The sequence below is a fragment of the Marmota flaviventris genome, chromosome X, assembly GCF_047511675.1.
Source record: "Marmota flaviventris isolate mMarFla1 chromosome X, mMarFla1.hap1, whole genome shotgun sequence".
Classification (NCBI taxonomy): domain Eukaryota; kingdom Metazoa; phylum Chordata; class Mammalia; order Rodentia; family Sciuridae; genus Marmota; species Marmota flaviventris.
The window spans coordinates 107453113-107479079 of record NC_092518.1 but is presented as its reverse complement, the minus strand read 5'-3'; the positions used below and the strand labels follow the sequence as shown (position 1 = coordinate 107479079).

Genomic DNA, 25967 nt, shown 5'->3' with positions numbered 1-25967 from the left:
TGAGGAAACTCCAACAACACAACTTTATGAGTTTCTTTTGATTTAGTGAATAACATTTAAGTAGCCTCATTATGAAATATATCATGCCATAAAGTGCAGAAGGAGGAGATTTTCTAGCATTTGATGAGTTGATATGGAAAGATTAATATCCATCAACCAGTTTTGACTAGAATTTTAAAAATTACATCGAGTCATTAAAAGTGGGTTTTTAGCACCTAAAAAACAGTATTTGTTGACCCTAGAACATTTATAATTGTTTTAGATTTATACTAGCTTGCTTGGCCAAGTGATGCACTTTAAGAAGTGATAAAAGCCTCTAATGAGGAGAGCAGTCCAATAAACTAAACAATTAGTTGAGAACAAAAGTGTCCACATAAACATGGTCTGTTAATCATTTGCTCATTGAAGACATTTGTCAGTTCTAGGAACTTAAGAGTTAAATGTTTAATCAACCCTTTGGGAACCAAATTGCTCTGTCTCACATGGAAAAATGTAACTTTCAGTGAAAAATAAGGTCCTCAGTTGGTCATTTATTATCTCAAAGGGTGTATTTTATTATAAATGTCAATTCCACAAAATTATGTGTCCTGTAATACATAATTATGTTCAAAATTGCATTTGAAATCTATTATTAAAGTTAACAGTGAACATTCTTAAAATAGTTATTACTCTTGGCCTTAACACAAAAAGCAATAATGGAAGTATTTTAGGGAGTTAAGAGCTGCAAGGCATTGGCCTCTGAATAAAGCCACTGCAGGTGTGTTTCTTAATGGGCTGTTAATTTTATAGCTGGTGAACACAAAGGACAGAGACCATGTGTGTTTTTAAACTGTTTGGTGTGGAGATGGAGTTGATGGCTGAAAAATATAAAGGTAGTATGAAATGAGGCCAAATTGAACTTTCCCCTCCTGAGGTGTCATCTTCCTTGCTTAAGATCAAGTCAAACTAATTCCCTTTCATCTTCTTGTATCCCTTCCCTCCCTACTACCATTTGACAAAGGAATGCATATTAAACTACAACATCAGAAATAATTAGAAAATATGACAGTTTCCTCTCTCACAAAACAGTTCCTTCTATTTTTCTTATTTTTGTTATCAGCACTGTCTAAATCACCAAAAACTCAGAAACGTGGGGTCAGTTTTGACCCTCCCTTAGCCTTCACACGTGAGAACTTTGCTTCTCAGGGTGTGAATTGTGAACCATGCAGCATGAGTATCAGCTGAGAAATTACAAAAACTGAACGTGAATTTGCATTTTGACAAGACCCCCCTTTCTTATACAATTAAAGTTTGAGAAGCTCTGCTATAGAATTTTCCTTTGCATTGTTTCTCAGGCATTCCTCCTTCTTTCCATTCACACTAAATTATTTTTCATTTGAAATGTATATTTTCTACATGAGTCATTTGGGTTGACACTAAGTGTAGATCTTCATGTCATTTCACCTGAGTCATTGCCCTATAAATTCTATATTATTCTTGTATCTCCCTTCTCTAATTCATTCTAACTTCTGCCCCAAGATTAGTCTATCTAATGTCCCCTAACCTCTTTTTTTTAGTGTTGGGTATCAAACCAGGGCCACATGAATGCTAAGCAAACAATCTACCGCTGAGCTACATCCACAGCCTTTCCCTCTTCTTAAAAATATTTAATGGCTTTCCATCTTTTACTAAATAAATCTGTTCAACTGGCATTCAAGGCCTTATAGAATATGATGTCATTATTTCCCTCCAGTTCTTTTTCTAACTACTCCTTTATTTATACACATACTCTATACCATAGCTTTACAGTTTTCTTCCTCTTTTCGCTTTCTTATTCCCTAATACCCTTTCCAGTAGCTGTGTTGAAATCTTTTACCTCATCTAAGACTCATTTTCAATGTCACCTCCCACAAGAGTCCTATTATCATTCACTCACTCATTAATTATATATGTATTTATCACATACATTCTTGGCCTACATGTACCTACATTCTTCGATGTACTGGTGATATATCAATGAACAAAGCAGCAACAGATTTTTCCTTCCCAGAGGAAAAAAAAAAACAGGCAATAAACAATAAATAAGTAAAATGCATGGTATGTTGCATGATGATAGATGCTAAAAATAAATAAAAGAGGATAAAGACAGAATTGAGAAGTATCCCTTAGCCAAATACTTTTCCATCCTTTGAATGCCCAGAGCACTTATTTCCCTTTACAATATGGTAATTTGTGCACTTGTCCTATTTCCTCTGTTATTTTCAAAGTTCCTTGAGAGCAACAACTGCATCTTATTCATCTTTGTAACTCTTGCAGCTACTAAGGTGGCACTTGGTAAATAATGGTTAAAATGAATCAAATTGATTGAAATAAATGCAATAGAAGTTTAACAAAATGGAAACTGACATAGTGGTTGGTAAAGGAAGGCTCCTTAGAAGATATTTAATTTGTGTAAGGCTTTGAAAGATGGGAGAGGGTAGGGATGAAGAAAAAGCTGATTAAGTTGTTTTGATATGCCTATTCTTGAAATGCTAAAAACCATTGCATTACAAATTAAGATTAATATGTATGTAATTTTCTCTACCTTCAGTGTTTCAGAAGGGACGAGCAATTGATACCGGAGAAGTTGACATTGGCGCACAGGTCATGCAAACCATTCCACCTGGCTTATTCTGGCGTTTTCAGATTACTATCCACCATCCTATATACCTGAAATTCAATATTTCACTAGCCAAGGACTCTCTGCTGGGAATTTATGGCAGAAGGAACATTCCACCTACACATACTCAGGTATTTGATACTATGTGTATTTTCTTGAACCCTTTTAGAGGATTGTAGGTTAAGCAGTTTAAAGGTTATGATTTTTTAAATTGTGTAAGTATTAAAGGTAAGGGCAGAAAATTATACAAAGAAATATCCAGAATAATCACACTCTGATGAAAAAAAATGGCATGGAGAAATAAGGAATAGCATTTACCGGGGCAGACTCAGAAAAAAAGCATTTTAAAAAATATTCATTAAATTTGACCTCTGCTTTCTGGAACTGGTTGATTATGAGCTTCCCAGCCCTTTCACCTTAGAGTTAGTGCCCTTGGTTCTTTCACTGGTTTGTGCATCCTTACCCCCTTACCCTGATGAAGGAAGGAATGAATATCAGTAAAGAGTTGATTGCAAATAAGTTAAAAAGGCGCTGTTTTTTATGCCTTACAGGTAAATATGGTTCTTTTTTATTGTGAATAATAACTCAAATATGTAAATCCTCTACAGTTTACATAGCTTTTCAATAAACCTTAGCCACCACATTGATTTTGTTTTCTTTCCCTTATTTTTTCCCTTCAGTAGTCCATTTGGAACCCTGCTCCATCTAAGAAGTAGCAAAAAGAATAAACACCTTGGCCTTGCTTTTTTTCCCCAACAGATATGACTAGAATCAAAACCTTACCTTCTTGGCCAGAATAGACAGGGAATCAGAATGCTATCAACGGTGACTCTTAAAAAATATAAAATATTCAAAGAAACATGTGCTATGTGCTTTTATAATGATAGTGGGGGAAGGATTTTGAATATTCTAAATGTGTTACATCAAAGGTATTAAATTATGATGAATGTTCTCAAATTTTTGACTGTTCATTTATTTGTTTTAAAAACCATAAAACAGTTTTTAATTTGTAGAGAAGGTCACAGTAACATTTCTAAGCAGACTGTGTATTTTCAAGTATCTTCTATCAGATACTTTAGCAAAATGTCAAGATTCTCTTGCATAATACTCAAGATTTTTTTCTATTTCTTAGTTTATGGCTTTTAAACAATTATTTTGAATGCTCTAAATCTGAACTGTTTATAACATTTATAAATATCATGATAATTTTTTCAAAATTAGTAAGTTTTGAGTTCAAATATACTTCAGAATTAATAACCTTGGTCTTCCACTTTGCCCACGTCCAAAGCAAAGAAATATGGAATAGATCAAGTGAAGTTAGAGATGTTTGCCAGTCTAGAAGTAAAATTAGTGCTCATATTTGTGTCTGTATTTGTTCCAGTTTGATTTTGTAAAACTAATGGATGGCAAACAACTGGTGAAGCAGGACTCCAAGAGCTCTGATGATACCCAGCACTCCCCTCGGAACCTTATCTTAACCTCACTTCAGGAGACAGGTTTCATAGAGTATATGGACCAAGGACCTTGGTATCTGGCATTTTACAATGATGGAAAAAAGGTGGAGCAAGTATTTGTGTTAACTACAGCAATCGGTAAGCTGCCTTGGCTATAATTTGGATTTACAGTATAATTCTAGAAGATACAAGTGATAAAAGCCATACAGGTACTATGTAAGCTTATTGCTCATCCTACCCTAAAGTCATTATTCAGAATAGGTCACTATGAGAAAAATTTATATCGTTGTTATTGATGTTGTATCAATGCTGGTTAAGATTTTTTAAAATTTCCATTCTTTGCTGCTTTTCCAGGATACTTACTGTTTGCATCTTTTTAATATGTTCTCAACAAAAATAATTACCTGGCTAATGTTACCAAGGCTACATAGGTGAACAACAACTTCAGTGAAGAAGGGAATAAGCAAGAGAAGCCTTGTTATTTCAAGTTCGAATAATAAAAGAAAAGGCAAATAATACCTTTTAAAATAGACAAACTGGCATCAATACAGTTCTTTAGAACAACTGATTCTAGAACCATTAAGGCTTCAAAATACAACATAAGAGTATTTAGAGAAGGATATTAAGGATAATAACTTGAGTCATTCAAAGTCCTTCCTTTCAGAATTTTTTAGTTTGAAAATCATCACAATGGCTCTTTCAGTGTGTTCAGGGTCTTTTAAAACATGTTCTTTTTAAATACAATGCCTATACACACTCTTATTCACTGTCACCCTAGTTAGTCAGAGACATCTCACTCTTCTGTCATTTTTTGCCAAATTCATTCCCCATGACCCTTTATGTGAATAAGGCTGAGCTCTTTAGCAATTATAGAGTCCTGAGGGTAAACAACTCATAGACACCGTACAGTATTGTGTGAATTTTCCTAAGACACGTGTCTTTTAAAAGAAGAAAAAATATTTTACAGCTGTCAGTTTTCTATACAAATCTTACCACTTTATCCTTTAGTTAACCTGTTCAGCCATATGTTTAGGAAGATGTGTTGACTATTAATAGATATACCATCTGCTCTTTGTAACATTTATGTTCTATTTTTATTTGATGCTGAAGACCTTCAGTGAGTAGAAAATGGCATTCCAGCCATACAATTATTAAAATTTTCCTCTAAAGTAATCATAAAGGCAATAAAATTGCAATGATGATTTTTCTCCTAGAGAAAACCTCTACTGCTCTTACATCTTCCAAAACAAAGTGTTTGTTAAATAAATAATACATATTTTGAATATATATATTCAAAATATATATATAAATCACATCACTATTTTGCTACTCATCAGACTCAGTGTGGAAAGTTAAATGGATGGACTTTTCATATTTGTCTATGCAGGCCTTATTTTGAATTATTAGAGGTCAAGTTACTACTTCTAAGAAATTAGAAGACATGAGATATTTGTAAAGATTTTCTCTCTTCCTGTTATTTTAATACATGAACTTTTAAAAAACACTGACCAAGTGATTAACCTTTCAAAAATCAGTAGACCCAGAAATATATTTGGAGCTGTTTTCTGTATCTTACTTCACCCACTAAGAACCTAATACTTGAAATCCAATTTTTATATTTGCCTTTTGCTTATGCAAGAAAGCTTCTTTACCTTTCTGTTGTCTTTTTAAGAATAGAGGCAACAAAAACATTTCTGCTACTGTTTATTTTTTGAAAATTCAAGTAAATTTCCAAAAACAATTAAAGACATAAAAGTAATTTACCTTGAATTCCCTCTATTGATTTTTATATGTGTATAGTATATCTTAATCAGAATAAAAAGAAGCTATTATATTTCATTAAACAAAGTGAGATTTGTGTGAATTTGTTCTTAATGATGCTCATTCATCTATTTCATAACATTAGAGTCACTTGATCCTGACTACATTTGGTCCACTACTAACAAAGATCAAGACAGAATTAATAATTAACATTCATTGAATGTTAAATTGCCTATATTAATATATATATTATTTTCTGGTAGTATAGGAAGAGTTGTTGATATTACTTAATCTCAGGCAACTTGCTCTATAACATGATAATATATACCACTCATAGAGTGCCACTCTTCTCCAAGCACTATACAAGATGCTTTACATTCAGTTAGCTTGTTGGATTCTCATCACAACTCTGATAGCTCAGGTACAGTGATACATATATTACAAATAAGTAAACAGAGACTTGGAAAGAGTAAATCATTTGGCAAGGTCTCTCAGACAGCAAGAGGCAAAATGGAGATTTGAGACCCACTATGTCTGATTCCAAAGCCCATGCCCTTTAGACTGTACTCATTCCATAAGATTATTTATTACCTTAAATTTGTCCTATGAGAAAAACTACCAGAAGCAAATCCTATCATCAGTGTAGATGGGAATACTAAGGGGCTTTTTACTGTAGCATATGAATGAGGTTTTAAACATATAGCTTCAAAATTATTCTTAACTCTAATAAACTGCAGTCTGAGAAATGATTCTGAAATAAGATTTTAAAGATAGAAGGCAAAGTTTACTGGAGGCTAACATAAATAGAAAAACACTTTCTTTTTTTTTAATCAATAGTTGTTTATGTTTTCCTGCTAAAGTTACCACCTTCTTGGAGTCCCTAGACTGTCCCACTATCCCTTTCATACCTAGTAAAGATGGCAACTTCAAAATCCTCCTTTATTGCCTTCTCTTCTCATTTACATTGCTGGGGTTAAGCTCTGTGCAGCAGTGTGAGCCCTGGGATAGTTCTTATATAAATCAATAAGATGTAGGGATTTTTATTTATTTTGATAGCAAACTTTATTATATATTTTTTCAGAAGAGCTACATTCCCACAAGGCTGCTTCCATAAAATTGTCAATGGGATCTGGTGTGAAATTAAATTCAACTATATTTACTTTTGAAAGCTTCCTCCATGGCCTCCTATTAACCATCTAAGCTAGGAGAAATCCAAATGTGGATTTAAGAACTTCTACTACTGCTTGGTAAAATAAATTCAGATAAGTAGAAAATACAGAAATAACTTCTAATCTCTGAATGAAAAAAGACTCTTTATATTTTTTTTCATAATTGCTTGTTAAATGCATTAATAATTTTCTGGAAATAGCTAATGTTTTATTGAGTTAACCATGACTGGCTCTTTGCTGGATATTACATTCTAGCCAGCTCAATTGTAATTCAGTTAATGTCATGTGTGACTTGCTTATTGAGTTCAGAGAATGAACTATCATAAACCTGCAAAGGGCAATCTGATATATTCACATGTGGGTGAGAAGAATAATCCCCTCTAATAATATGGTAGCTAAAAACACAGCCATTGGGTTCATTCTCAGCTTTCTAAGAATCTCTCAGATGGACTAGATACAACTTTCTTTTTCATCTTTATACTGCCCAAAGCAAAACTCCAACATCTAGGCCACAAGTTTTCTAACTAGGAAATATAACTATTTAAATCATTGGTTCTCAATTGTGAACACATGCACATTCAACTCTGGTGTTTGTTATAATGTTGATTACTGGGCTACATCCTTCAGAGAATGATTCAGTAGATCTGGAGCTGAAGCCCAGATATCTGTCTCGTAAATGCTCCTGATGATCCTACTGATACAAATGGTTCACAGGCCACAATTACAGAAAGTCTATTTTTCAACCCTCATTGTGAGTTCTCACTTTCATTGTTCAAAGGAAGGTGCTAGGATCACTTCCTATAACTCTCCTTGTAATTGGAAATATCTTATCCAACTGAAAATTGGATTGAAAAAAGGAAAAATTGGTACATATGAGAAGTATGAGTTTAACATGCCACAACATAAAACACTGAGTTCGAGAGTGCTATGAAAAATTTATAAAAAGGACTAATGGGAAGATAATAACACACACACACACACACACACACACACACACACACCATATACACACAAACTGAAAGAGTAAAACATAGAAACCATCATAGTTCATAGACTTAGAATTTGATCATTATTATATATGAATACAATTTTAAACTACAATTTAAAAGTCATTGTCAGAGACTATAGTTTTCCAGATAAGTTACATAAGATTTATCACAGTTCTGTACTATCATAGTTCCACACATCTTTATGTCACCAGATCTACCTATGGGCACCTTCAAAGGCTTCCCAATTCCCCTGAAGACTATTCCCTGAGAATGGATTGAAAGAAAATTAGTGGCAAAGAACTAATAAGCATTTATAGCCCAGAAGGCATTTCTCAACAAATACTTAGGTTCTAATGCTTTTAGTGGTGGTGAATTTAATATGAACACTTACTTTAAAAGCCTTCCATTGTCACTTATTAATGAAAATTAAATACTGATTGTCATATTTAAGCTGTCAAGATAGTAGATTAGATCTTCTAAGTTGCTAGAGAAGAAGCTTTATTTGCAAGAACCTAAGATTGAAAAATAAACAGTTGTCTTTGTCTTAGGGGTTGCATTTTTTAAGCCTGTTTTGCTTTGGAGAAATGTCCTATAATCCTCAGACATTTTTAGCTTTATAATGAATGTCTCTTAAGAATACAATTAATCTATATCCTTTATGCACTTTAGAAGTAAGGTTGGTTTTTAATTCTGCTCTCAAATAGCCAATTCAGCAAATATAGGACCCTTTTAATAATCCTATACTGCATGTGACATCTTACAGAAGTCTTTGGCATCTGATTTTGAGCAGTAAATGCTCTGTAGATAGCATAGAGCAAGATTGTCATAGGCCCCAAATTCTTCCAACTTAAAAAAATTAAAGACTCTATGGTTGAGAGATTTGTTCATTTTTTTCTTTTTCTTTATGTTAATAGAAATAATGGATGACTGTTCAACTAATTGCAATGGAAATGGAGAGTGTATCTCTGGCCATTGTCATTGTTTCCCAGGATTCCTTGGACCTGACTGTGCTAGAGGTAATGTTGCTCTCTGATTCTGATTGGTTTAGGGAAATAGATGTCATTTGGGAACTCAGAATTAGTAATAATAGTAATAATAGAAGAAGTAGAAGCAACAGCAGCCGTGCCCCACCACTACCACCAAATGCCAACACCTACTATACCAGGCACTGTTCTAAATACTTTGCAATGAACTGTGTCCTACCTTATGCCTTATGAGGTAGTTCTTTATAATCCCAGTTTTATGAGCAAAGGAAGACTTCAGAGAGACTAAAAAACATCAAAAGTTACCTAATAGCTGGAATGTATACCCAGATTGTCAACCAAACCACTTTATCATGCTTATATTTTCTTCATAAATTCATTCACAATAGACTGAGTTTAAAAGTGGGCAAAGTTATTTTGTGCTTATACACACCAGTGTTAACTGAAAGGGGTGGGTAATCACAATTCAGTAAATAGCCTAGAAAGTAAAGGTTGGAAAATTAAATTTAAGAAATTACCATTTCCTAGACTTGCCCATAGTTTAATTCTTGAAAAGCCTATGGTAAATCACACTATGTTTTCACATAGCCTTGCAGTTATTATTTTAGAGGTGCTTTCCTGATCATTTTCAATGTATTAATAAGGTTCCCAGTGTGCTAATACTTTAATCTCAGGTTTCTCAGACACTCAGTTTCCTTAGATTAAATTTCATTCACCACAGAGTTCTAAACCACTAGCTAAATTCCAGAACCATGATAGATCTCAAAGATAGGGGGGTAAGGAGAGTGCTGATAGTTGGCATTCAAAAGCAGAATGAAATAGAAGATATAGACTTTTCATTTAAAAAGTCCCATAGTTTTCATAGGGAGACAAACAATGACAAAACAGAACAAGTGTTCCAATAAGATTCTGCACAATGTATTACAGAAGTAGACATGTGTCCATTATAAATTTAACCATATAGCTTTTTAAAAAAATTTATTTATTTTTTGTTTGTTTTTATGTGGTTCTAAGGATTGAACCCAGTGCCTCATACATGCTATGCAAGCGCTCTGCCACTGAGCCACAACCCCATCCCTAACTGCATTGCTTTTTAAAGATAATATTTTATAATATGAATAACTCACTATTTATTAGTTCTGAATTTTCAGGTTTTGCTTCCTAAAAGCAATATACATCTGCTTGAGGAAGAAAAACCATAAAAGAGAAAACTCCTAGATGATGATGATGATGATGATGATGATGATGATGATGATGATGATTGAAGAGTTTGGTAGGATCAACAGCAAATACTTGATATAATTTCTTCATTCAGGGTATCTTTATAATTGAACGCACTTCAGGAAGAGGAAAATTCTATGTAATCATGAACATATGCCCATTTATTTAATAAAGGGTAACACAGAAATAGTGGTTTATTTGGCCTGAAATATTATGCTAGAATATTTTGAGAGTATTAAGAGGAACATCACAAGTTCATTTGCCAACCTTCAGATTCATGCCCTGTTCTGTGTGGTGGAAATGGAGAATATGAGAAAGGACACTGTGTGTGCAGGAATGGCTGGAAGGGGCCAGAGTGTGATGTTCCAGAAGAGCAATGCATTGACCCAACATGCTTTGGCCACGGCACCTGCATCATGGGAGTCTGCATCTGTGTGCCAGGATACAAAGGAGAAATATGCGAGGAAGGTGAGAGACTCATTTTAATCTACTGCTTCAGCCTTTTCTTTCTGAATTTTCCAGGTGTCATTCTATGCTTCTAATAGAGATACAAGTAGTCTTTGCAAACAATAAATGCTAACATGTCCTTAATATGTGTGCAGAGGGGTGGGATCAGGGAAGTTCATATATCTTCTGACAGTATCTAATATTATACATGAGACATCTATGACAACTACTAAGAAATAATTAAAAATGGTGTTTTCCTTCTTATTTCTAATACTGTTTAATAAATTTGAGAATTTAGAATTTCCATGGATGATTTTTAGCTGTTAGTTCATATGCTGTCCTTATTACAGAGTACATTACACTACATCTCACTTTAAAGAAAGCAATAAAAATAATGATATATGCACATTTGGAGGCATTTTGCAAATGTTTTCTTTGGGAGTAATTTGTAATTACCATTATTATTATTGATTTAGATTTTTTATTTTTACATACCTTATGCTGAAACTTGACCTCTGGGCCTAAGGAAGCAGGCTTACCACTAATGAGTTTCAAAGTAGTGCCTTTATATTAAATTTACCCCAAAGGAGTCTTTGCAAAAATATTTTGATATGGCAATAGTTTCATCATTTAAAGAGATACTTTGGAAAATAAGTTTACTAGTAATCAGACCTTTTTCATGCCACATTCCTCAAACAAGACTGATTTCAGAAATAATATTAAACCATTACCATGGGAGATGGTCTCATCACAACAGTTGTTCAGGAAAGAGGCTGCTGAAAATACACTATAATTGCTTTTTAAAGATGGCTCATTAAGACTATTACACAGCATTCTAAAGGGTTTAATCTCATTCTACTCTATGAACAAGCAAGACTTTAGCTTTCCACCTCCTGTTAGCAATAGTAGAATTTGGGTTTGAAGATTATATGTGTTCTAATGAATGGCATTGGGTCTATACAAGGCACTGGAGTTTCTAAGTTACTTTTGGAAGTTGTTTTAATGCTAACCTAACTATAGTCATTATATTTAATTTGTAAATTAAAGTACTACATGCACACACACACCACTAACAAAAAAAATGGTGTCTACACACACACACACACACACACACACACGGCACCACACAGCTCTTCAGGAAAACCCTCAGAGCCCAACTGCCACCACCGGCTTCCCACAAGCCTCTCCACCTCCCCCACTCCTCCTGCTCTTGAGGCCAATTGGCTGGGTCCCGTGGGTGGAGCCAAAAAAAGTCCCCCAATGAGCAGCTCCATGGTCTGAAAGGGCGGGGAAACAGCCCAATGAGCATCACCGCAGAGGAGCCAATCAGTTGGCAGCTAGAAGTTGCTGGGGCAACTGTGAGCCAATCATCAGCTGGCAGCTGGAAATTTGCTGGGGCCCCTTTGGCTGTGGCTCTCAACATCTCCCCCTCTCTGTTTAAACAACAAGCATGTGGCTTAGGGACCGTGCCTGCCTTAGGTTGTCCAATAGTACATATGGTCCTTATCCGTCATCAGATGAGCTGACCTCAAGGCGTCAGCCTCCTGTCTTAGGTTGGTACCACTGCAATTGGATCTTACCCGTCATTGGCTACCGGTCCAGCATACAGCCACACCTGTGGATAGGTCTTTGTATCAGCGGGGAGGTGAGGTTCTTTGCCTCACCTCTGTTGGCCCCCAAATTTTACCTGAACGACCATCACAAGCAGAAGGGAGGAAGATACACCAAGCCAATTGACGGCTCCTTTTCGAAAAATTGTACCACCGATGACACCATCAGCAAAAATACCCCAACACTACCACAAGTCGCTGCACCAACAGATAGTTCACAATGCATTACCAACAGGAGAGTTGGGACCTTTATTTGATATCCTAAAAGGTCCATCAGATCCAAATTCACCCCGAATGTTAACGCCTGAAGCAAGAAAGGCATTAAAAATCATTGAAACATAGATGGAAAATATGCATTTGGATAGAATTGATATAAGTTTGCTGGGTCCCCTTCGGCTGTAGCTCTCAACACCTTGCCATGAAAATCATGTAACCTAATTATTTTAGACTCTTCTAATTTAAATTTTGTAAGCACTTGAAAAAGGATTTAGCTTAAATTTACCTTCTCTGAGGTCACTAACCAAATTCTTAGTACAACCAAAATAGCAAGGAACAATGCTCAACAGATTTAATGATATACACATTTCAAAAACAATAGAAAAAAAATATTTTACTTCAGATATGACTGAGCAGAAACCCACGGGCTGAACTGGGCCTGGAGATGGATTTTGTTTGTCTCACATATGCCATGTTGTTTTTTTGTTGTCCAATGTGACTGTAGACCCAATACCATTCATTGGAACACATATAATCTTCAAACCCAAATTCTACTATTGCTAACAGGAGGTGAAAAGATAAAGTCTTCCTTGTTTATAGACTAGAATGAGATTAAACCCTTTAGAATGTTTTTACCAAAATTTAAAAGTAGAGTAGTGTCATATAGAAATTGCTATTTCTGGCCACTCTTGACCACTATAAAATCTGATGACATTGAGCCCACATTGCAATATGATGGTAATCGACTAGAGCCAAGTCACAGCAGTTCCCTTTAACATGGACATTTGGTTTCAGTTTGCTCCCAATACACCCTGTTTTCTTATATCCAGCCCATTTCATCCATGTTTGGCCCCTTTAGCTCCATGACTTTGTGCCTCTGATTTAAATGTAACTTATATGATGATTTACATAAATACAATAGAGCAGCCCTCTTAAGAAAATAACATACATTAAGTTAAATATTATTTTGTTTATTAAGATTGTTGTACTTCAGTATAACAAAGTGGACTCCTTCTAAAAAAGATCTATACTTCATACTTTCTCCCTTCAAATGATGAATCAAATTAGATGTGCCTTTGTGTGTTAATTTACTGATTAGCTCAGGTATTAAAGTATTGTGCTAATGACCTTGAGATCTTGGGTTAATTATAATGGCAATAACACTAATTATAATAGTGCTTAGTTAGACTTAGTCTGTTCCATGGCCACAAGTCACACAACTAAGCCAGTCTTTCAAATGCAAACAGTTTGTATCAGACAGTCTATTTCTATTTCTGCAAAAGTAATTCAAAACATGCATCTTCTTTATAATAGTTTGGTTCCATTTGTATACAAAGACTAGAAATTTGGAAATTAACCTTCCCATTTTGCTGTAAAAAGGTTACTTGGTTAAAAGCCCAAAACAATTTTCCCCAAGGCATGTACAGGAACCTACCTCCAGAATGGCTTATACTTTTGTTAAAATGTAGAAAATTTTCCAGAATCACAGAAACAGAGATAAATGGAATTGAGTCTGTTATATTCTCAGACACTAGAAACTATGTCACAGTGTCCTGATAGAAGGAGAAACCATAAAGAAAATAATTTTGGAATTAGGTTTAAAATGTCACATTTTAGTGCTTCTGAGGAATAAATGAGAGGTTAAAATAAATTGTTGTAAATTCTATTATTTCATACAAACATCAGTCACCTTGCCTAATAACTTGAATAATCCAAACTTAATTTTTTTGTGTGTGTTAACTCCTCTAGACACATCAAGTTAAAGTCATTTCTGGAGTTCTAATTCCAATTTCAGAAAAGATAAGGAATGACTTACCAGAAATTCTTGGGTCTTTGTTCAAAACAGGAATTCCTGTTGAAGGCCCAGAGTGGGGTCCACCCATCCATTTTTGTAGGGTTGCTACACACTATTCACAATTTCACATAGCATGTGTGATTTTCTTCTCCTAATTTTGGGTTGTAACCTCTATGATACTCCACCATATTTTTAAGTGTTAATAATCTTATGGTTTGAACACAGTGTTTGCATGAGTCATTTTATTGCCCAATTAAAGCAACATTAATGATATAATACTAGGAAATCAGTGTAAGTATCTCAGTTTCATTATCCTGCACCTGTTCCCTATTAACCTTCCCTCTTCCCTTATTTGGACCTTCAGAGGACTGCTTAGATCCAATGTGTTCCAGCCATGGCATCTGTGTAAAAGGAGAATGTCACTGTTCAACTGGCTGGGGAGGAGTCAACTGTGAAACTCCACTTCCTATATGTCAAGAGCAGTGCTCAGGACATGGGACTTTTCTTCTGGACTCTGGAGTATGCAACTGTGATCCCAAGTGGACAGGATCTGACTGCTCAACAGGTACATTGGAGTTATTTCTTTTTCTTTCTTCTTCTGCTCCTAAGTTCTAAATGATCCTTTTATCTAAGAGAGAGAACTATCTTAAAGTACTCTTTAAATTCTGATATGCCTTGATATATGATTTTTTAGTTTTATTATTCCTGAAATATATTGAGCTTTGTATAAGTATACATTCGTGAGTCATAAGATGCTTTCTGGTATGAGGTTTAGTATTTACTGCATTTCATTTACAACAGGATGCTACTGTTTGTTTTTTCATCTTGTTTTTCATTGTGGTAGGTCTGTGTCTTTAGATTTTTGTTCTTCTGTATTTTTCTCTGGTTATTTCGTTCATTCTCAAGTCTCCTACTATCAGTGCTATGCAGATTGTTTCAAAACTCTATCTCCTCAAACTTGAGAAATCAGGCATTTGCACTTGATGTCCCATCACCTGAAAACACAACTTAACCAAGAACTCCACTCCATTTTTTATACTGCCGTATTGCTTCACAATTCCTATTTCTATAACATTGCTTTCCTTTTGCCTTTCCCTGCCCCAACATTTTCCATACCTCTCCACTGTCTGCAGATAAACTTTAAGTATCTTAGCCTGTTGTCAAAAGTTCACCATAAACTATTCCAAATCCCTTGTGTCTAGCCTACACTCTACTTCTGCTTTCTGTATAAATTCCTTCTTCTGGGGCTGGGGTTGTGGATCAGTGGCAGAGCAGTCACTTAGCACGTGCGAGGCCCAGGGTTTGGTCCTCAGCACCACATAAAAATAAATAAAATAAAATAAAGATATTGACAACTACAACTAAAAAGATTAAAAATGTTTTTTAAAAAATAAAAAAATTCCTCCTTCTGCCCAAATAATCTGTATGCACTCCTTACTCCCAAGACATCTTATTTTCACACTTGTTTTCCATGTCTTTTTCTCAGCATTGAATGTTATTATTGTTCCCCCTAGGAAAATCCACCAAGACCAATTACAATTTTAGTCATCCCATAAAACCGTTCCTGATCACATCAAGGAGAATCCCTGAAATATATCCTATCTGTATTGCTAGAAAGCACAGGATACATTGTGATGTAGATATTTGTGCACATGGCTTGTTTTCCACCTGAATTATAAACACTGTAAAGAATGGGCCATTCTATATACAATTTTTCTTATCTCTGGATTTCATGCTCATTAAATGAGCAGAATTAATAAATGGTGATTTCTAAAAAGCCTCTGCCTATGAATTTTGTCAAGGATGTAAAATGCCATGTGATAAGAAGAAAAAAATTAGTATACTGTGGAACTCTGGTACCACTGAATTAGCTCATGATCTACAGTAAGGAAACAGCAGGAGAATATTCAAAGAAGTAATTCTAACATAACATTTTACCATAATTCTAACCAAACTTCACTAAAATTTTGTTGCCTCACATAGAAATAATATGAGAGATAATATAGCAATTTAAAACTTCAGGAAATTATCAAAATGTTAAGATAATCTAATAATAAAGAAATGCAAATCTTAAAAACCATTCATTTATATATCTAACAAATATACATATCCTTGTTATGTGCTTGGCATAGTGTTTGGTACCAGGGATGTAGTGGTAAATGAGATGGATGAGATTTTGCACAGATGATTTTTTATAGTCTAGTAGGAGAGACACATTGAACAAAATGTTACTGAACACCTTCCATCTTTCCATGTTTCAGATATAGTATTCCAGCCTAGAACTTCAGGTAAAATAATATTAATGTTAGCATTATTATTATTGTACACACAGTAGTCACTATTATAAGTGTAATTTGTGCATGAATTCACTTTTAATTAAGTACAATAGTAATGCCCAATTTACAGATGATAAAACTGAGGCACAGAGAGCTGAGTGAAATAACTTGCCCAAAGTTACCCATATAACAAGTATTAGAATCAAAATTTGGACTAAGGTATTTTGGCTTTACAGTCTCTGCATTAACCACAATACTGTGTTGTCCTCTAGGAGTCCCTTATCTAATTAATCACATATAAAAACATCATTGTTGGGCCATGTCCAGGGCCATGAGCCACAGAATAACGAACGAGGGAGGAGTAAGTTATTTCTGTGAGAAAAGACCTTATAGTCAGATAAGACATTGCAGAAGTCTTCACACTCAAATTAACTCTAGAAAGATGATTCATGTTTCTCAGATGGACAAGAGAGATAAGAACATTTTAAACAGAAGGAATAGCTTAACTAAAGAAACAATGTTAAGAATCTAAATGGAACACTTGAATATTTGCAAGCCATTGGGTTAGTTGCAACCTAGGAGTGAAGAAGGACATTAAACCTGTGAGAAAGCAGGGACCAGAATATAGAGAACTTGACAAAGTATGCTAAGACATTTACATTTCCTCTTGACACAACATGAGAACATTGAGTGCTTTAAAACACACTGCAGTTAAGATTGTCCAATCTAATTGCAACTGAAAAGACCAGTTGGAGATGAATGGTATAGGGAACTAAGAGGCAAGAACAATGTGGTTATTGGTGTAGTGCAAGAACATTATGGTGGGAATGGTCTGAACTGAAACTGCTGTTATGAGAAAGGTTAGGTGGAGATAAATCAGTGAATTTCCATGATAGATGGGAGGGGGATCCAGGTGACTGGGTAAAAGGAAGTACCAACAACTGAGAAAGAAAGAGTATATAGGCAGAAACCCTTGTTTGAGGCAAGTGGGCCAGGTAAGGTGCTAATTTATGGATATTAGAGGTATCCACAGAAGATCCAGAAAGATATGTCCAATGAGGGACTGATAGTCAAGAAAGAAATTTATAGAAGAATCCTGAGCTGGAAGCAAACATTTTTACATAGTTCAGATCATAGGCTTGTGGCATGTCCTTGATTTTCCAGGGAGAATACAGAAAATGAGAATAAAGAGAGTCAGAATCCTGGAGAACACCAACATGTGTTTATCACGATCATGTTCTTCACACTGAGTCAAACATTTACCTCTTTGTGACACTTAAGCATGTATTGATTGAATAGTGATGCCATGTCATATAATTGTTCCTTCAGACCATTCAAATTTCCTTCCTGATACCTCAAAATTGAGTAAATTTTCTGGTAAAGCACCACTTGACAGTTAAGTAAATTCAAATATTTATATTTCCAATGAATTAATATTAAGTTCAATGTATAGAGAGTTTTTTTCCCTTCTCACCCATACTCCCTAACATGCAAAGCCATGCACCAATTCTATTGGCAAAGAAAATCATAGAAGGAGAGAAAATGGCTAGGTGTGAACATTCTTCTCCAATCCCCCTCTTTCCTTCTTTCACATTTGGTACCCTAAACACCACCCTACTCTTCCCTCACTCCAAACAACCCTTAACTCACAAAAATGATGAAAGAAAATGGTAGCTTCTATTTTAGTTCAGATATGTATTGTCTCCCAAAGGCTCATGTGATAAAGGTTTGTTCCCAGCCCACGGCACTATTGGAAGGTACTGGAACCTAAAAGAGTTAAGACTTAGTAGGAGGAAGTTAGGTCACTGAATACATGCCTTCAGAGGGGTACTGGTTTCTTCCTTCTCTCTCCTTTGCTTCCTGGTTGACATGAGGTGAGCAGTTTCCTCTGCCACACACTCCCATCATGAAGTACTCCCTCTTCACACACCCAAAAGCAACAGAGCCACAAACCATGACAGAAACCTCTGAAGCTGTGAGAAAAAATAAACCTTTCTTCCTTGTAGGTTGATTATCTCAGATATTTGTTATAATAACAGAGAGCTACACGGGCCCATAGAATATTGGATCTGGAAGGAAGTATAGATATAATCTGGTTCAGTGCTCCTCAAGTATGGTGGTGTCTAGTCTACATGCCTCAGCATCCTTGAGAATTCTAACGCACCAAAGAAAAGAGGTTAGGTGGTTTTCCTCAAGGCACATGAGAACTGTTTCACTAGCCTAACCTCTTCCTTTCATTTGGCAAATATTTATTGAGCCACTATTATATCTCCATCAGTATTTGAGGTAATATATAAATAAGAATAAAGCATAATAAATATGATTTAGGAAACAAATGTGAAAAACATGAAAAATCTTGCACTAAGTGCTAAAAGAGAGAGATACAATGTACAAGGAGTGTTTAACATTATCTGAAAGTATATGAAGTGATCACAAAAAACTTTAGATTGTGAATGTCCATGTATGTCATGCATAAGAGTTTATGTGGTCCTGAGGATTATGAGAAGACCATAGGAGGAGTTTAAAGAGGGTGACCATTTAAAATCACCCTGGAAAGAGTTTGAAGAGAATAATAAAGAATAGTGGAAAATTTGAGATAAAAGAATTTAAGTGCATGTGAAAAAGAAAGAACAGCTGTGATAGAGGTTAAAAAATAGGACTTGGTGACTCTATGGTTGTAAAGGGAGACAGGGACTTCAACTAACTCTGATGTCTACATTGAGAGATTACATGTATAACTAACACCACTGATTGAGACATGAAATGTCCATCTATTTAAAAAAATTTCATTGAGCAACTACTTTGTGCCATGTCTTGTCCTCTTGGGATGCATCAGTAAGGAAAACAGATTTCTCCACTAGTGGAGCTTGCAGTCTGGCACGGAGGGATAGCAAACAATGAAAAAGAAATATATGAGTATTTGAAACATGAGGGAACTGAATCATAGAGGTTAAATAACTGGTCTACCATCAAAGACCTGGCTAGTTACAAAGCTGTGAGTAAAAACCAGGTCTGCAGATTTCGTGCTATGTCTAGCATTCTTTTCACCCTGCTATCTCCACTCCTGCCCATGGAAGACAGAAGTTAGACAAGGAGACAGAACTCAGGTGAGTAAATTAGCTTACTGAAAAAGGAGATGAAGGACCTCAAATACCAAGGGCATGAATGGCACATTTTTGTACAGAGATCCTGAACCAAAGCTGCATTCATCTATTCTGGGCCCAATAGAAAAGCTCACTGGAAACATCTTGCTCACAGAAGCAAAAGAGTGAATAGGTATGATCTCAAACTCAGCAGCCTCTCAGGCAAAAGGCTTCCTAATAAAACTACCAAATTGAAAAATAGGAAAAGGAAATGCCTTCCAAATCTCCAGTGTCATGGTAGGAATGGTCCTTCTGTGATTTTTAAGCTCCATAAAGGTTGTTCCCACAGAGCATATTTAACCATCTAGATGATCTCACTGTGCAGACTTTTAATTGAGTGCTCTCAGTACAGGAAGCAATTTAACATCTGATTCTTATAATGGATTGTGTCATTTCAAAGGTGGATATGCTCTTTGCCATTGATCATTTTCTTCCTCTAAGCACATGAAGCTTAGCTGTTAGCATGTTAACTGTGCTGCTCTGATACCAAGGGGACTTCAGTGAATGGTTTACTGATTATTTTCAGTCTGTTTTTCTAGGTATGAATATTGTTAGAAGCCCTAAACTGATACTTGATATAGACTTCTTAAACTGATAGTCTCGTGGTACTTCACAAAGGTTAACTCATTAGTCTTTAAAAATACCTCAAGAGGAATACAGTAGAAGCTTGTTAGATCATGGTTTGGATTTGGATATACCACAGGTCAAATTGTGCTCCCTTAAAACGTAACTCCTTGCTGTAAAAATCACAGTAATACATTTAGCCTTTTCTAAGTGTACTGGCCCTAACATCTGAGATCAGCATTGTAAAACATGTCTACTATATTTCTTTTGTAAAATCTGGCTTCTCCTGATCACATGTTCTTTGAGGAAGAGCATAAAATAAAACTTTACAATCCTCTCTCTTAATGAAACTTCCTATGAGACATTTCCTCTATTGTAGAAAATAACAGAAAAATTCATGATAAGTAAGCACTTACAAAAAGAAGACAAGTCTTGCTCTTTCTCCACCACAATATCTTCTTATTCTTGTGTGTCTTAGAAAATAATTAATCAGCTGCATATATAGCATTAGGCCCTGAGATGTTTGTAAACATACTATAGGTTATGAGAAAAATATCATACAAAGGACTATCATTATGTACCTCATCCAAAGAGTATTAGTTCTTGAAGATGTTAAAAGGGTCTCTTATAAAGATATTTGTTATTAAGCCATTCTATGACATGTATTTATCTTGTCCATCAGAGAGATAACACAGTATGTGTGTGCATGGACATGTGTGCATGCATGTATGCACATAACAGGAACTTTTAGTATCTCACTTAATTTTATTGAAACTTAGCTGCCTCATTTGTGAAATGGTGGATTAGCCAAAAGTCCTGGAGGTCTTTTTCAACATTGAGATCTATGATTCTTGTTCCTGTATATTAGACTATTGACACTGATTATTAATTTTTCACAGACACAGTCTATAAATTCCTTTAACCTCATAATGTTTATGGTGAGGAAATACTAATTGAAAATGTTTTTGTTCTCATTATAAGGATATTCACATTTTGATATATAGACCATATTGTTTGAGGATTTGCCTATGTATATGGAGATTCACATACATACAAATATAAATGTGTATATATATGTATGGGTGCATGTGTGTGTGTGTGTGTGTATATATATATCTTCATTATAACAATGTCTTATTATGTTTTTAAGTGTTCCCTAATGGATGGTGATATGCATTTACTAATAAAACAGATAATTAGAGGAGGAAGTTGTGAGAAGCTCATATAATTATTGTTGCTAGGGAAACTTTCCTTGATTATACAAGGGCCATATGCTTTAAAAACATTATTAGTTTTCTCCTGTATTTAAAGTGCCAATAATCAAAAGATTTTCATCTGACTGTATGTCTAGCACATGTAATGCATCACTTTCTCACAATTTCCAGAAATTGCTAATGCCCTTTAAACTGACTTGTGTCTACACAAGTATTATTTTCTTCCAAATATCACACTTATGGCAGGTTCATACATGCTATTTGATAAAGAGGCTTTGTTAAAAATGTAATGCAGGTGCTCTCTCTAGGAATGAGTGAGTACCATTCATTCATCATGCCACTAAAGGGTGTGCCCACTCAAATATAAAGTAACTAGAATTTGGCATCTTCAATAGAAAAGAAATCATTAATGTAACTAGAATTGGACCTCAGGATTTCAGGTACTTTTCCTTCTGTGTTCTGGAAACACACCCGTATTTCTTAGGAATAGGAGCTAAATTCTCAGGGAAAAAAACTCTCTTTTTATTACTGAGCAACAGTGTTAATATATCATAACACTACAGATTCCCTGGGATTAAAGAAAAGTTCAGATATAGACAACTCATCACTGAAACATGATAGGAGAGAGAGGGTTATAGTGCTTTTTTAGTGTAAAAAGATAAAAGGCTTATGACTTGCATATAGGCTTAATTATCTTTAACTTGATATGCAAGGTATAATAGCCTGTGCTCAAATTTATTTTAAAGTAATTATTTTTCTACTCAGTAAAGAATAAGATAAAATTTAAGGTGACTTTGATTTGATTGATTAAATAAAACAACCCTCTATTTGAAACATGGCAGCTATGCCATTAACACTAAAGTGAGGTCAAAACATTAACACCAGTTTATTGAAGTAAATGAAGTTCATTGGTGACATTAGAAATGCAACCCAAAAGCATTCTTAAGAGAATTACAAGTTAAATTAAGTGTGTAAGACTGAATCCACAGAAATATCTTTGGGAGGTAGATATGAAATAGGAAAAAAATCACACTATTATAATGATTTCCTAGCAACACATCCTACTCAGACATGGTTTGCCACCCCCAAGCCTTTTTTTTGGCTCAAGTGAAAATAGAAATTGAACCCAAAAATATTCTCAGATTTTAAAATTTCTATTTTTTAAAACAGCTCATTTAATGGCCCTAACATTATATATATTGTGAGGTAATTTAAAGCACTTCAAATATCTAATATTTTCAAAAGAATGCTTTTACATTTTACTCTGAGACAATAAAAACCACATCTGTTATGCCATCATTAGCAGGCAGCAATGTAAAACTGCAGTGAAACTTTTGACAATTTGACAAGTTTGAAGTAAGAGGTAAATTTGCAGATGCTTCTCTGTAAATCTGAGCTAACTCTACTGACTATTTCAGGACATTAAAGCTTTAAATTTGCTTTTCAAACCAGGGACATATTTAAATAAGTTGGCAATTGTGAAGAAAAAAAAATCTAAGTAAATCTGAGTGTGAGATGTGTGCTTATTTACGTGGTTAAAGTACAGTATAATAAGGAATGCATTTGGATAGACCAATAAGAACATCAAAGAAAAACATGCATGTGCTGTGTTTCACTATTAAATGTATTCCTCTCATTTACTCAAACTCTTATTCTGGAGTCCAGGTACATTAGCTATTTGCCATTTTTTAAATTAATATTTAGCTACATGAAGTGAAAATAGACTCAGAAAAGGATGAATCCAAAAGGTGTAATTTTCCCTGTGCATGAGATCCTGTGGAGAAAGTGGCCACCTGGATGCCTACTTTCACAGCTCACCAGGCTTTCATAGCAGTCTTGTAATGGCAGGAAGATGTAGAAACATTTCATTGTAGAGATGGTTAAGAGAGATAGTAGGAAACCAGGATTCAATTGTGCAAAATCAGTGACCAGGATTTAGGAATGAGTCATAGTTAATTGTCTCAGTCCTGTGTGCCAAAATTAGTTGTTTGGAGCACCCTATATACCTCCCCAAAATAAGCTGGATGATATTATTTCTATAATAAAAATATACTGCATTTAACTGATAGTTTTAATTTTTCTCCAAATATTTATTGACCCATTTTCTTTACTTCATCATCATGGCCATAATCCAAGGTTGTTGATAGAATTGGGATTTTATATTGAACTCTAATGATACAAAATACCTACAAGACTGATTCAGATAATTGGTTTATGTACATATTCCTTTGAATTATAAGATAGAAGGACAAGAAGAATAGGAATAACAGAGATTAATTCTTTAGTAAAGAAAGAGGCCAATAGTTTTCACTTAGAAAACTAATAAAGTTGAGTCCATAAAGACTATAAATGGATGGTTGAGTGTATTGTAAAGAAATTGACTTTGGGGCTGGGATTGTGGCTCAGTGGTAGAGTGCTCGCCTAGCGTGGGCAGGACCCAGGTTCGATCCTCAGCACCACATAAAAAAAAATTAAAGGCATTGTGTTGTGTCCATCTACACCTAAAAATAAATATTTTTTTAAAAAAAGAAAAAGAAATTGACTTTTGCTCTTGCTACCAAGTCTCCAGTAACCTAGCAAAAAGGTTTTTCTTAGTGTCAAATGCTTATGAGGTGTAAGTAAGGTAGATAATAGTTTTTTCATCTTACAGGTGAAAAAAACAAATTCACATGATTGGCAAAGCAAATCACTTTTTCCTGTATGCTTTAGAGTTGAGGCAGAGCTATTCACACCCCAATGTCCTTTCTTAAAGTTCAGTGTACATTAATTTTTTATCCTGTTCAGGATTTACTGAGCTTCTTGAATCTAAGGACCCATGACTTTCATGAATTATGGAAAATTTTCAGTCATTGTCTTTGTGAATCTTTATTGTCCTGCATTTGTTGTGATCTGTTTTTAGAAGTCCCCTTTGTCTCATCTAGCCTCCATCTCTTTTACTTCTTTTTTTTTTCATTTCTTTCCTTTTCTAGGTCACCTTGTAGATAATTTCTTCATATTGGTCTTCAAGCTCACTAAACCTCTCTTTGGCTATGTTAAAGCTTCCATTAAATTCTTAATTTCAGTAATTTTTGGTTTTAAAATATATGTTTTGCCTTTTTTTCAAGTATGCCTCATTATTTTAGGATAATTCTTAGCTCTTTAATCCTGTTTTTGGTTATTTTTCTCTAAAATATAGTAAATATGACTATTTTATTTACTGTATCTGGTAAATTATAACATAGAAGTTTTTGTGGGTCTGAGTTTATTGCTTGTTGTTTCTCTCAATCAACCCTTGTATATGAATTGCTTTTTTGTTTTTAATTGTGAGCCTAAATGTACCGAAATTCTTTCTTTGTCATATGTTAACAAAGTATTCCTTTGGTGAGGATTTACATTTGTTTATGTCAAAAACTTGCCTGCAATATAGGATTTTGGTAAACTTTAAATATCTCACTTTACAGTTAGCTTTTCATTAGGGGGTTGCAAACATAGCATACATTCAGACCCAAACACACATTGAACTTGGCTAGTGGCCATTAAGTTTTAGAATAGGTTTGTTATTTAACATCCTCATAGACCCAAGGCTGAAGTGGACCATTTTCTTCTAGTCTGACTGTACATTGAACTTTTTCTTCTAGATTGATTCCCACATTTGGTACCTACTCTGGACCCTCATCAAAACTCTAGGTCACCCAGATAAGCAGATGGCCCCCAACTGTCCTGACAAGTCTTTGATTCACCATGGAGTCTTAGACACATTGACCACTGTAGGTCTCAATTTACACATGTGCAAATTGTGCTTTGAAGCTAAATTCACATTTCGATTTATTTTTAGTAATTAGCATTTTTCCACTCTAAGAAGAGAACTATTTTTGTTAAGTTCCAGTTATATCAAAAGTTTATTCTAATGAGGTATAGGTAAACATTAAACAATACCAGAAGATGTCACTCTGCTAGCAAAACAGTTCTGTTAGTGTGCAATCGAAGAACATTTTGAAAAGTATTTTTCAAAAGATAATTTGGAAACCATAGCGTTCAAAAGCAGTAGGGTTAACAATGGAGTCAAGAGTAGGAAGTTTCAACAATCAGAGCAAGCCACCCACACTTCTTTGCTAGGTTCATTCATTTTTAAGATTGAATTCTGCATGTCAAGTAATATGACTTCAGGCACTCTATTGCCTATTTTATTTTCCAACAGTCTTCCTTTTGTTTATTTCTTCTTTAATAGACTCATTGGAATAATTGTAGAATGTTGACACTAGATGAGATTTTAGACACCACCTAATTCTGCATCCTACTTTTATAGATTAAGAAACAGTCCTCAGATTGTTAAATAACTATGTATTGTCACTAGGTACATTGTTAATATGACAAGTCTCATGATATTTGGTTTAGACATTTTGACCAATATACCATTCAGAGAAATTTATTAAAATTCAACATATGTTACCTTTCCATTGTAAACACTTCCACTGAATATCTAGAAATTTGGCAATGAACATATGCAG

General features: G+C 34.7%; 1 protein-coding gene across 3 annotated transcripts in view; it reads left to right on the top strand.

Moving 5' to 3' along the window:
* The window catches only part of Tenm1 (teneurin transmembrane protein 1), a 556402-nt gene that overhangs the window by 291199 nt on the left and 239236 nt on the right, over positions 1–25967 (top strand). For all 3 annotated transcript variants that reach the window (XM_027931186.3, XM_027931196.3, XM_027931177.3), the window contains exons 7-11: positions 2570–2769; positions 4020–4230; positions 8926–9027; positions 10489–10683; positions 14648–14848. In XM_027931186.3, coding sequence (XP_027786987.1) covers positions 2570–2769; positions 4020–4230; positions 8926–9027; positions 10489–10683; positions 14648–14848 — 909 coding nt within the window. The remainder of the gene's footprint in view (positions 1–2569; positions 2770–4019; positions 4231–8925; positions 9028–10488; positions 10684–14647; positions 14849–25967) is intronic.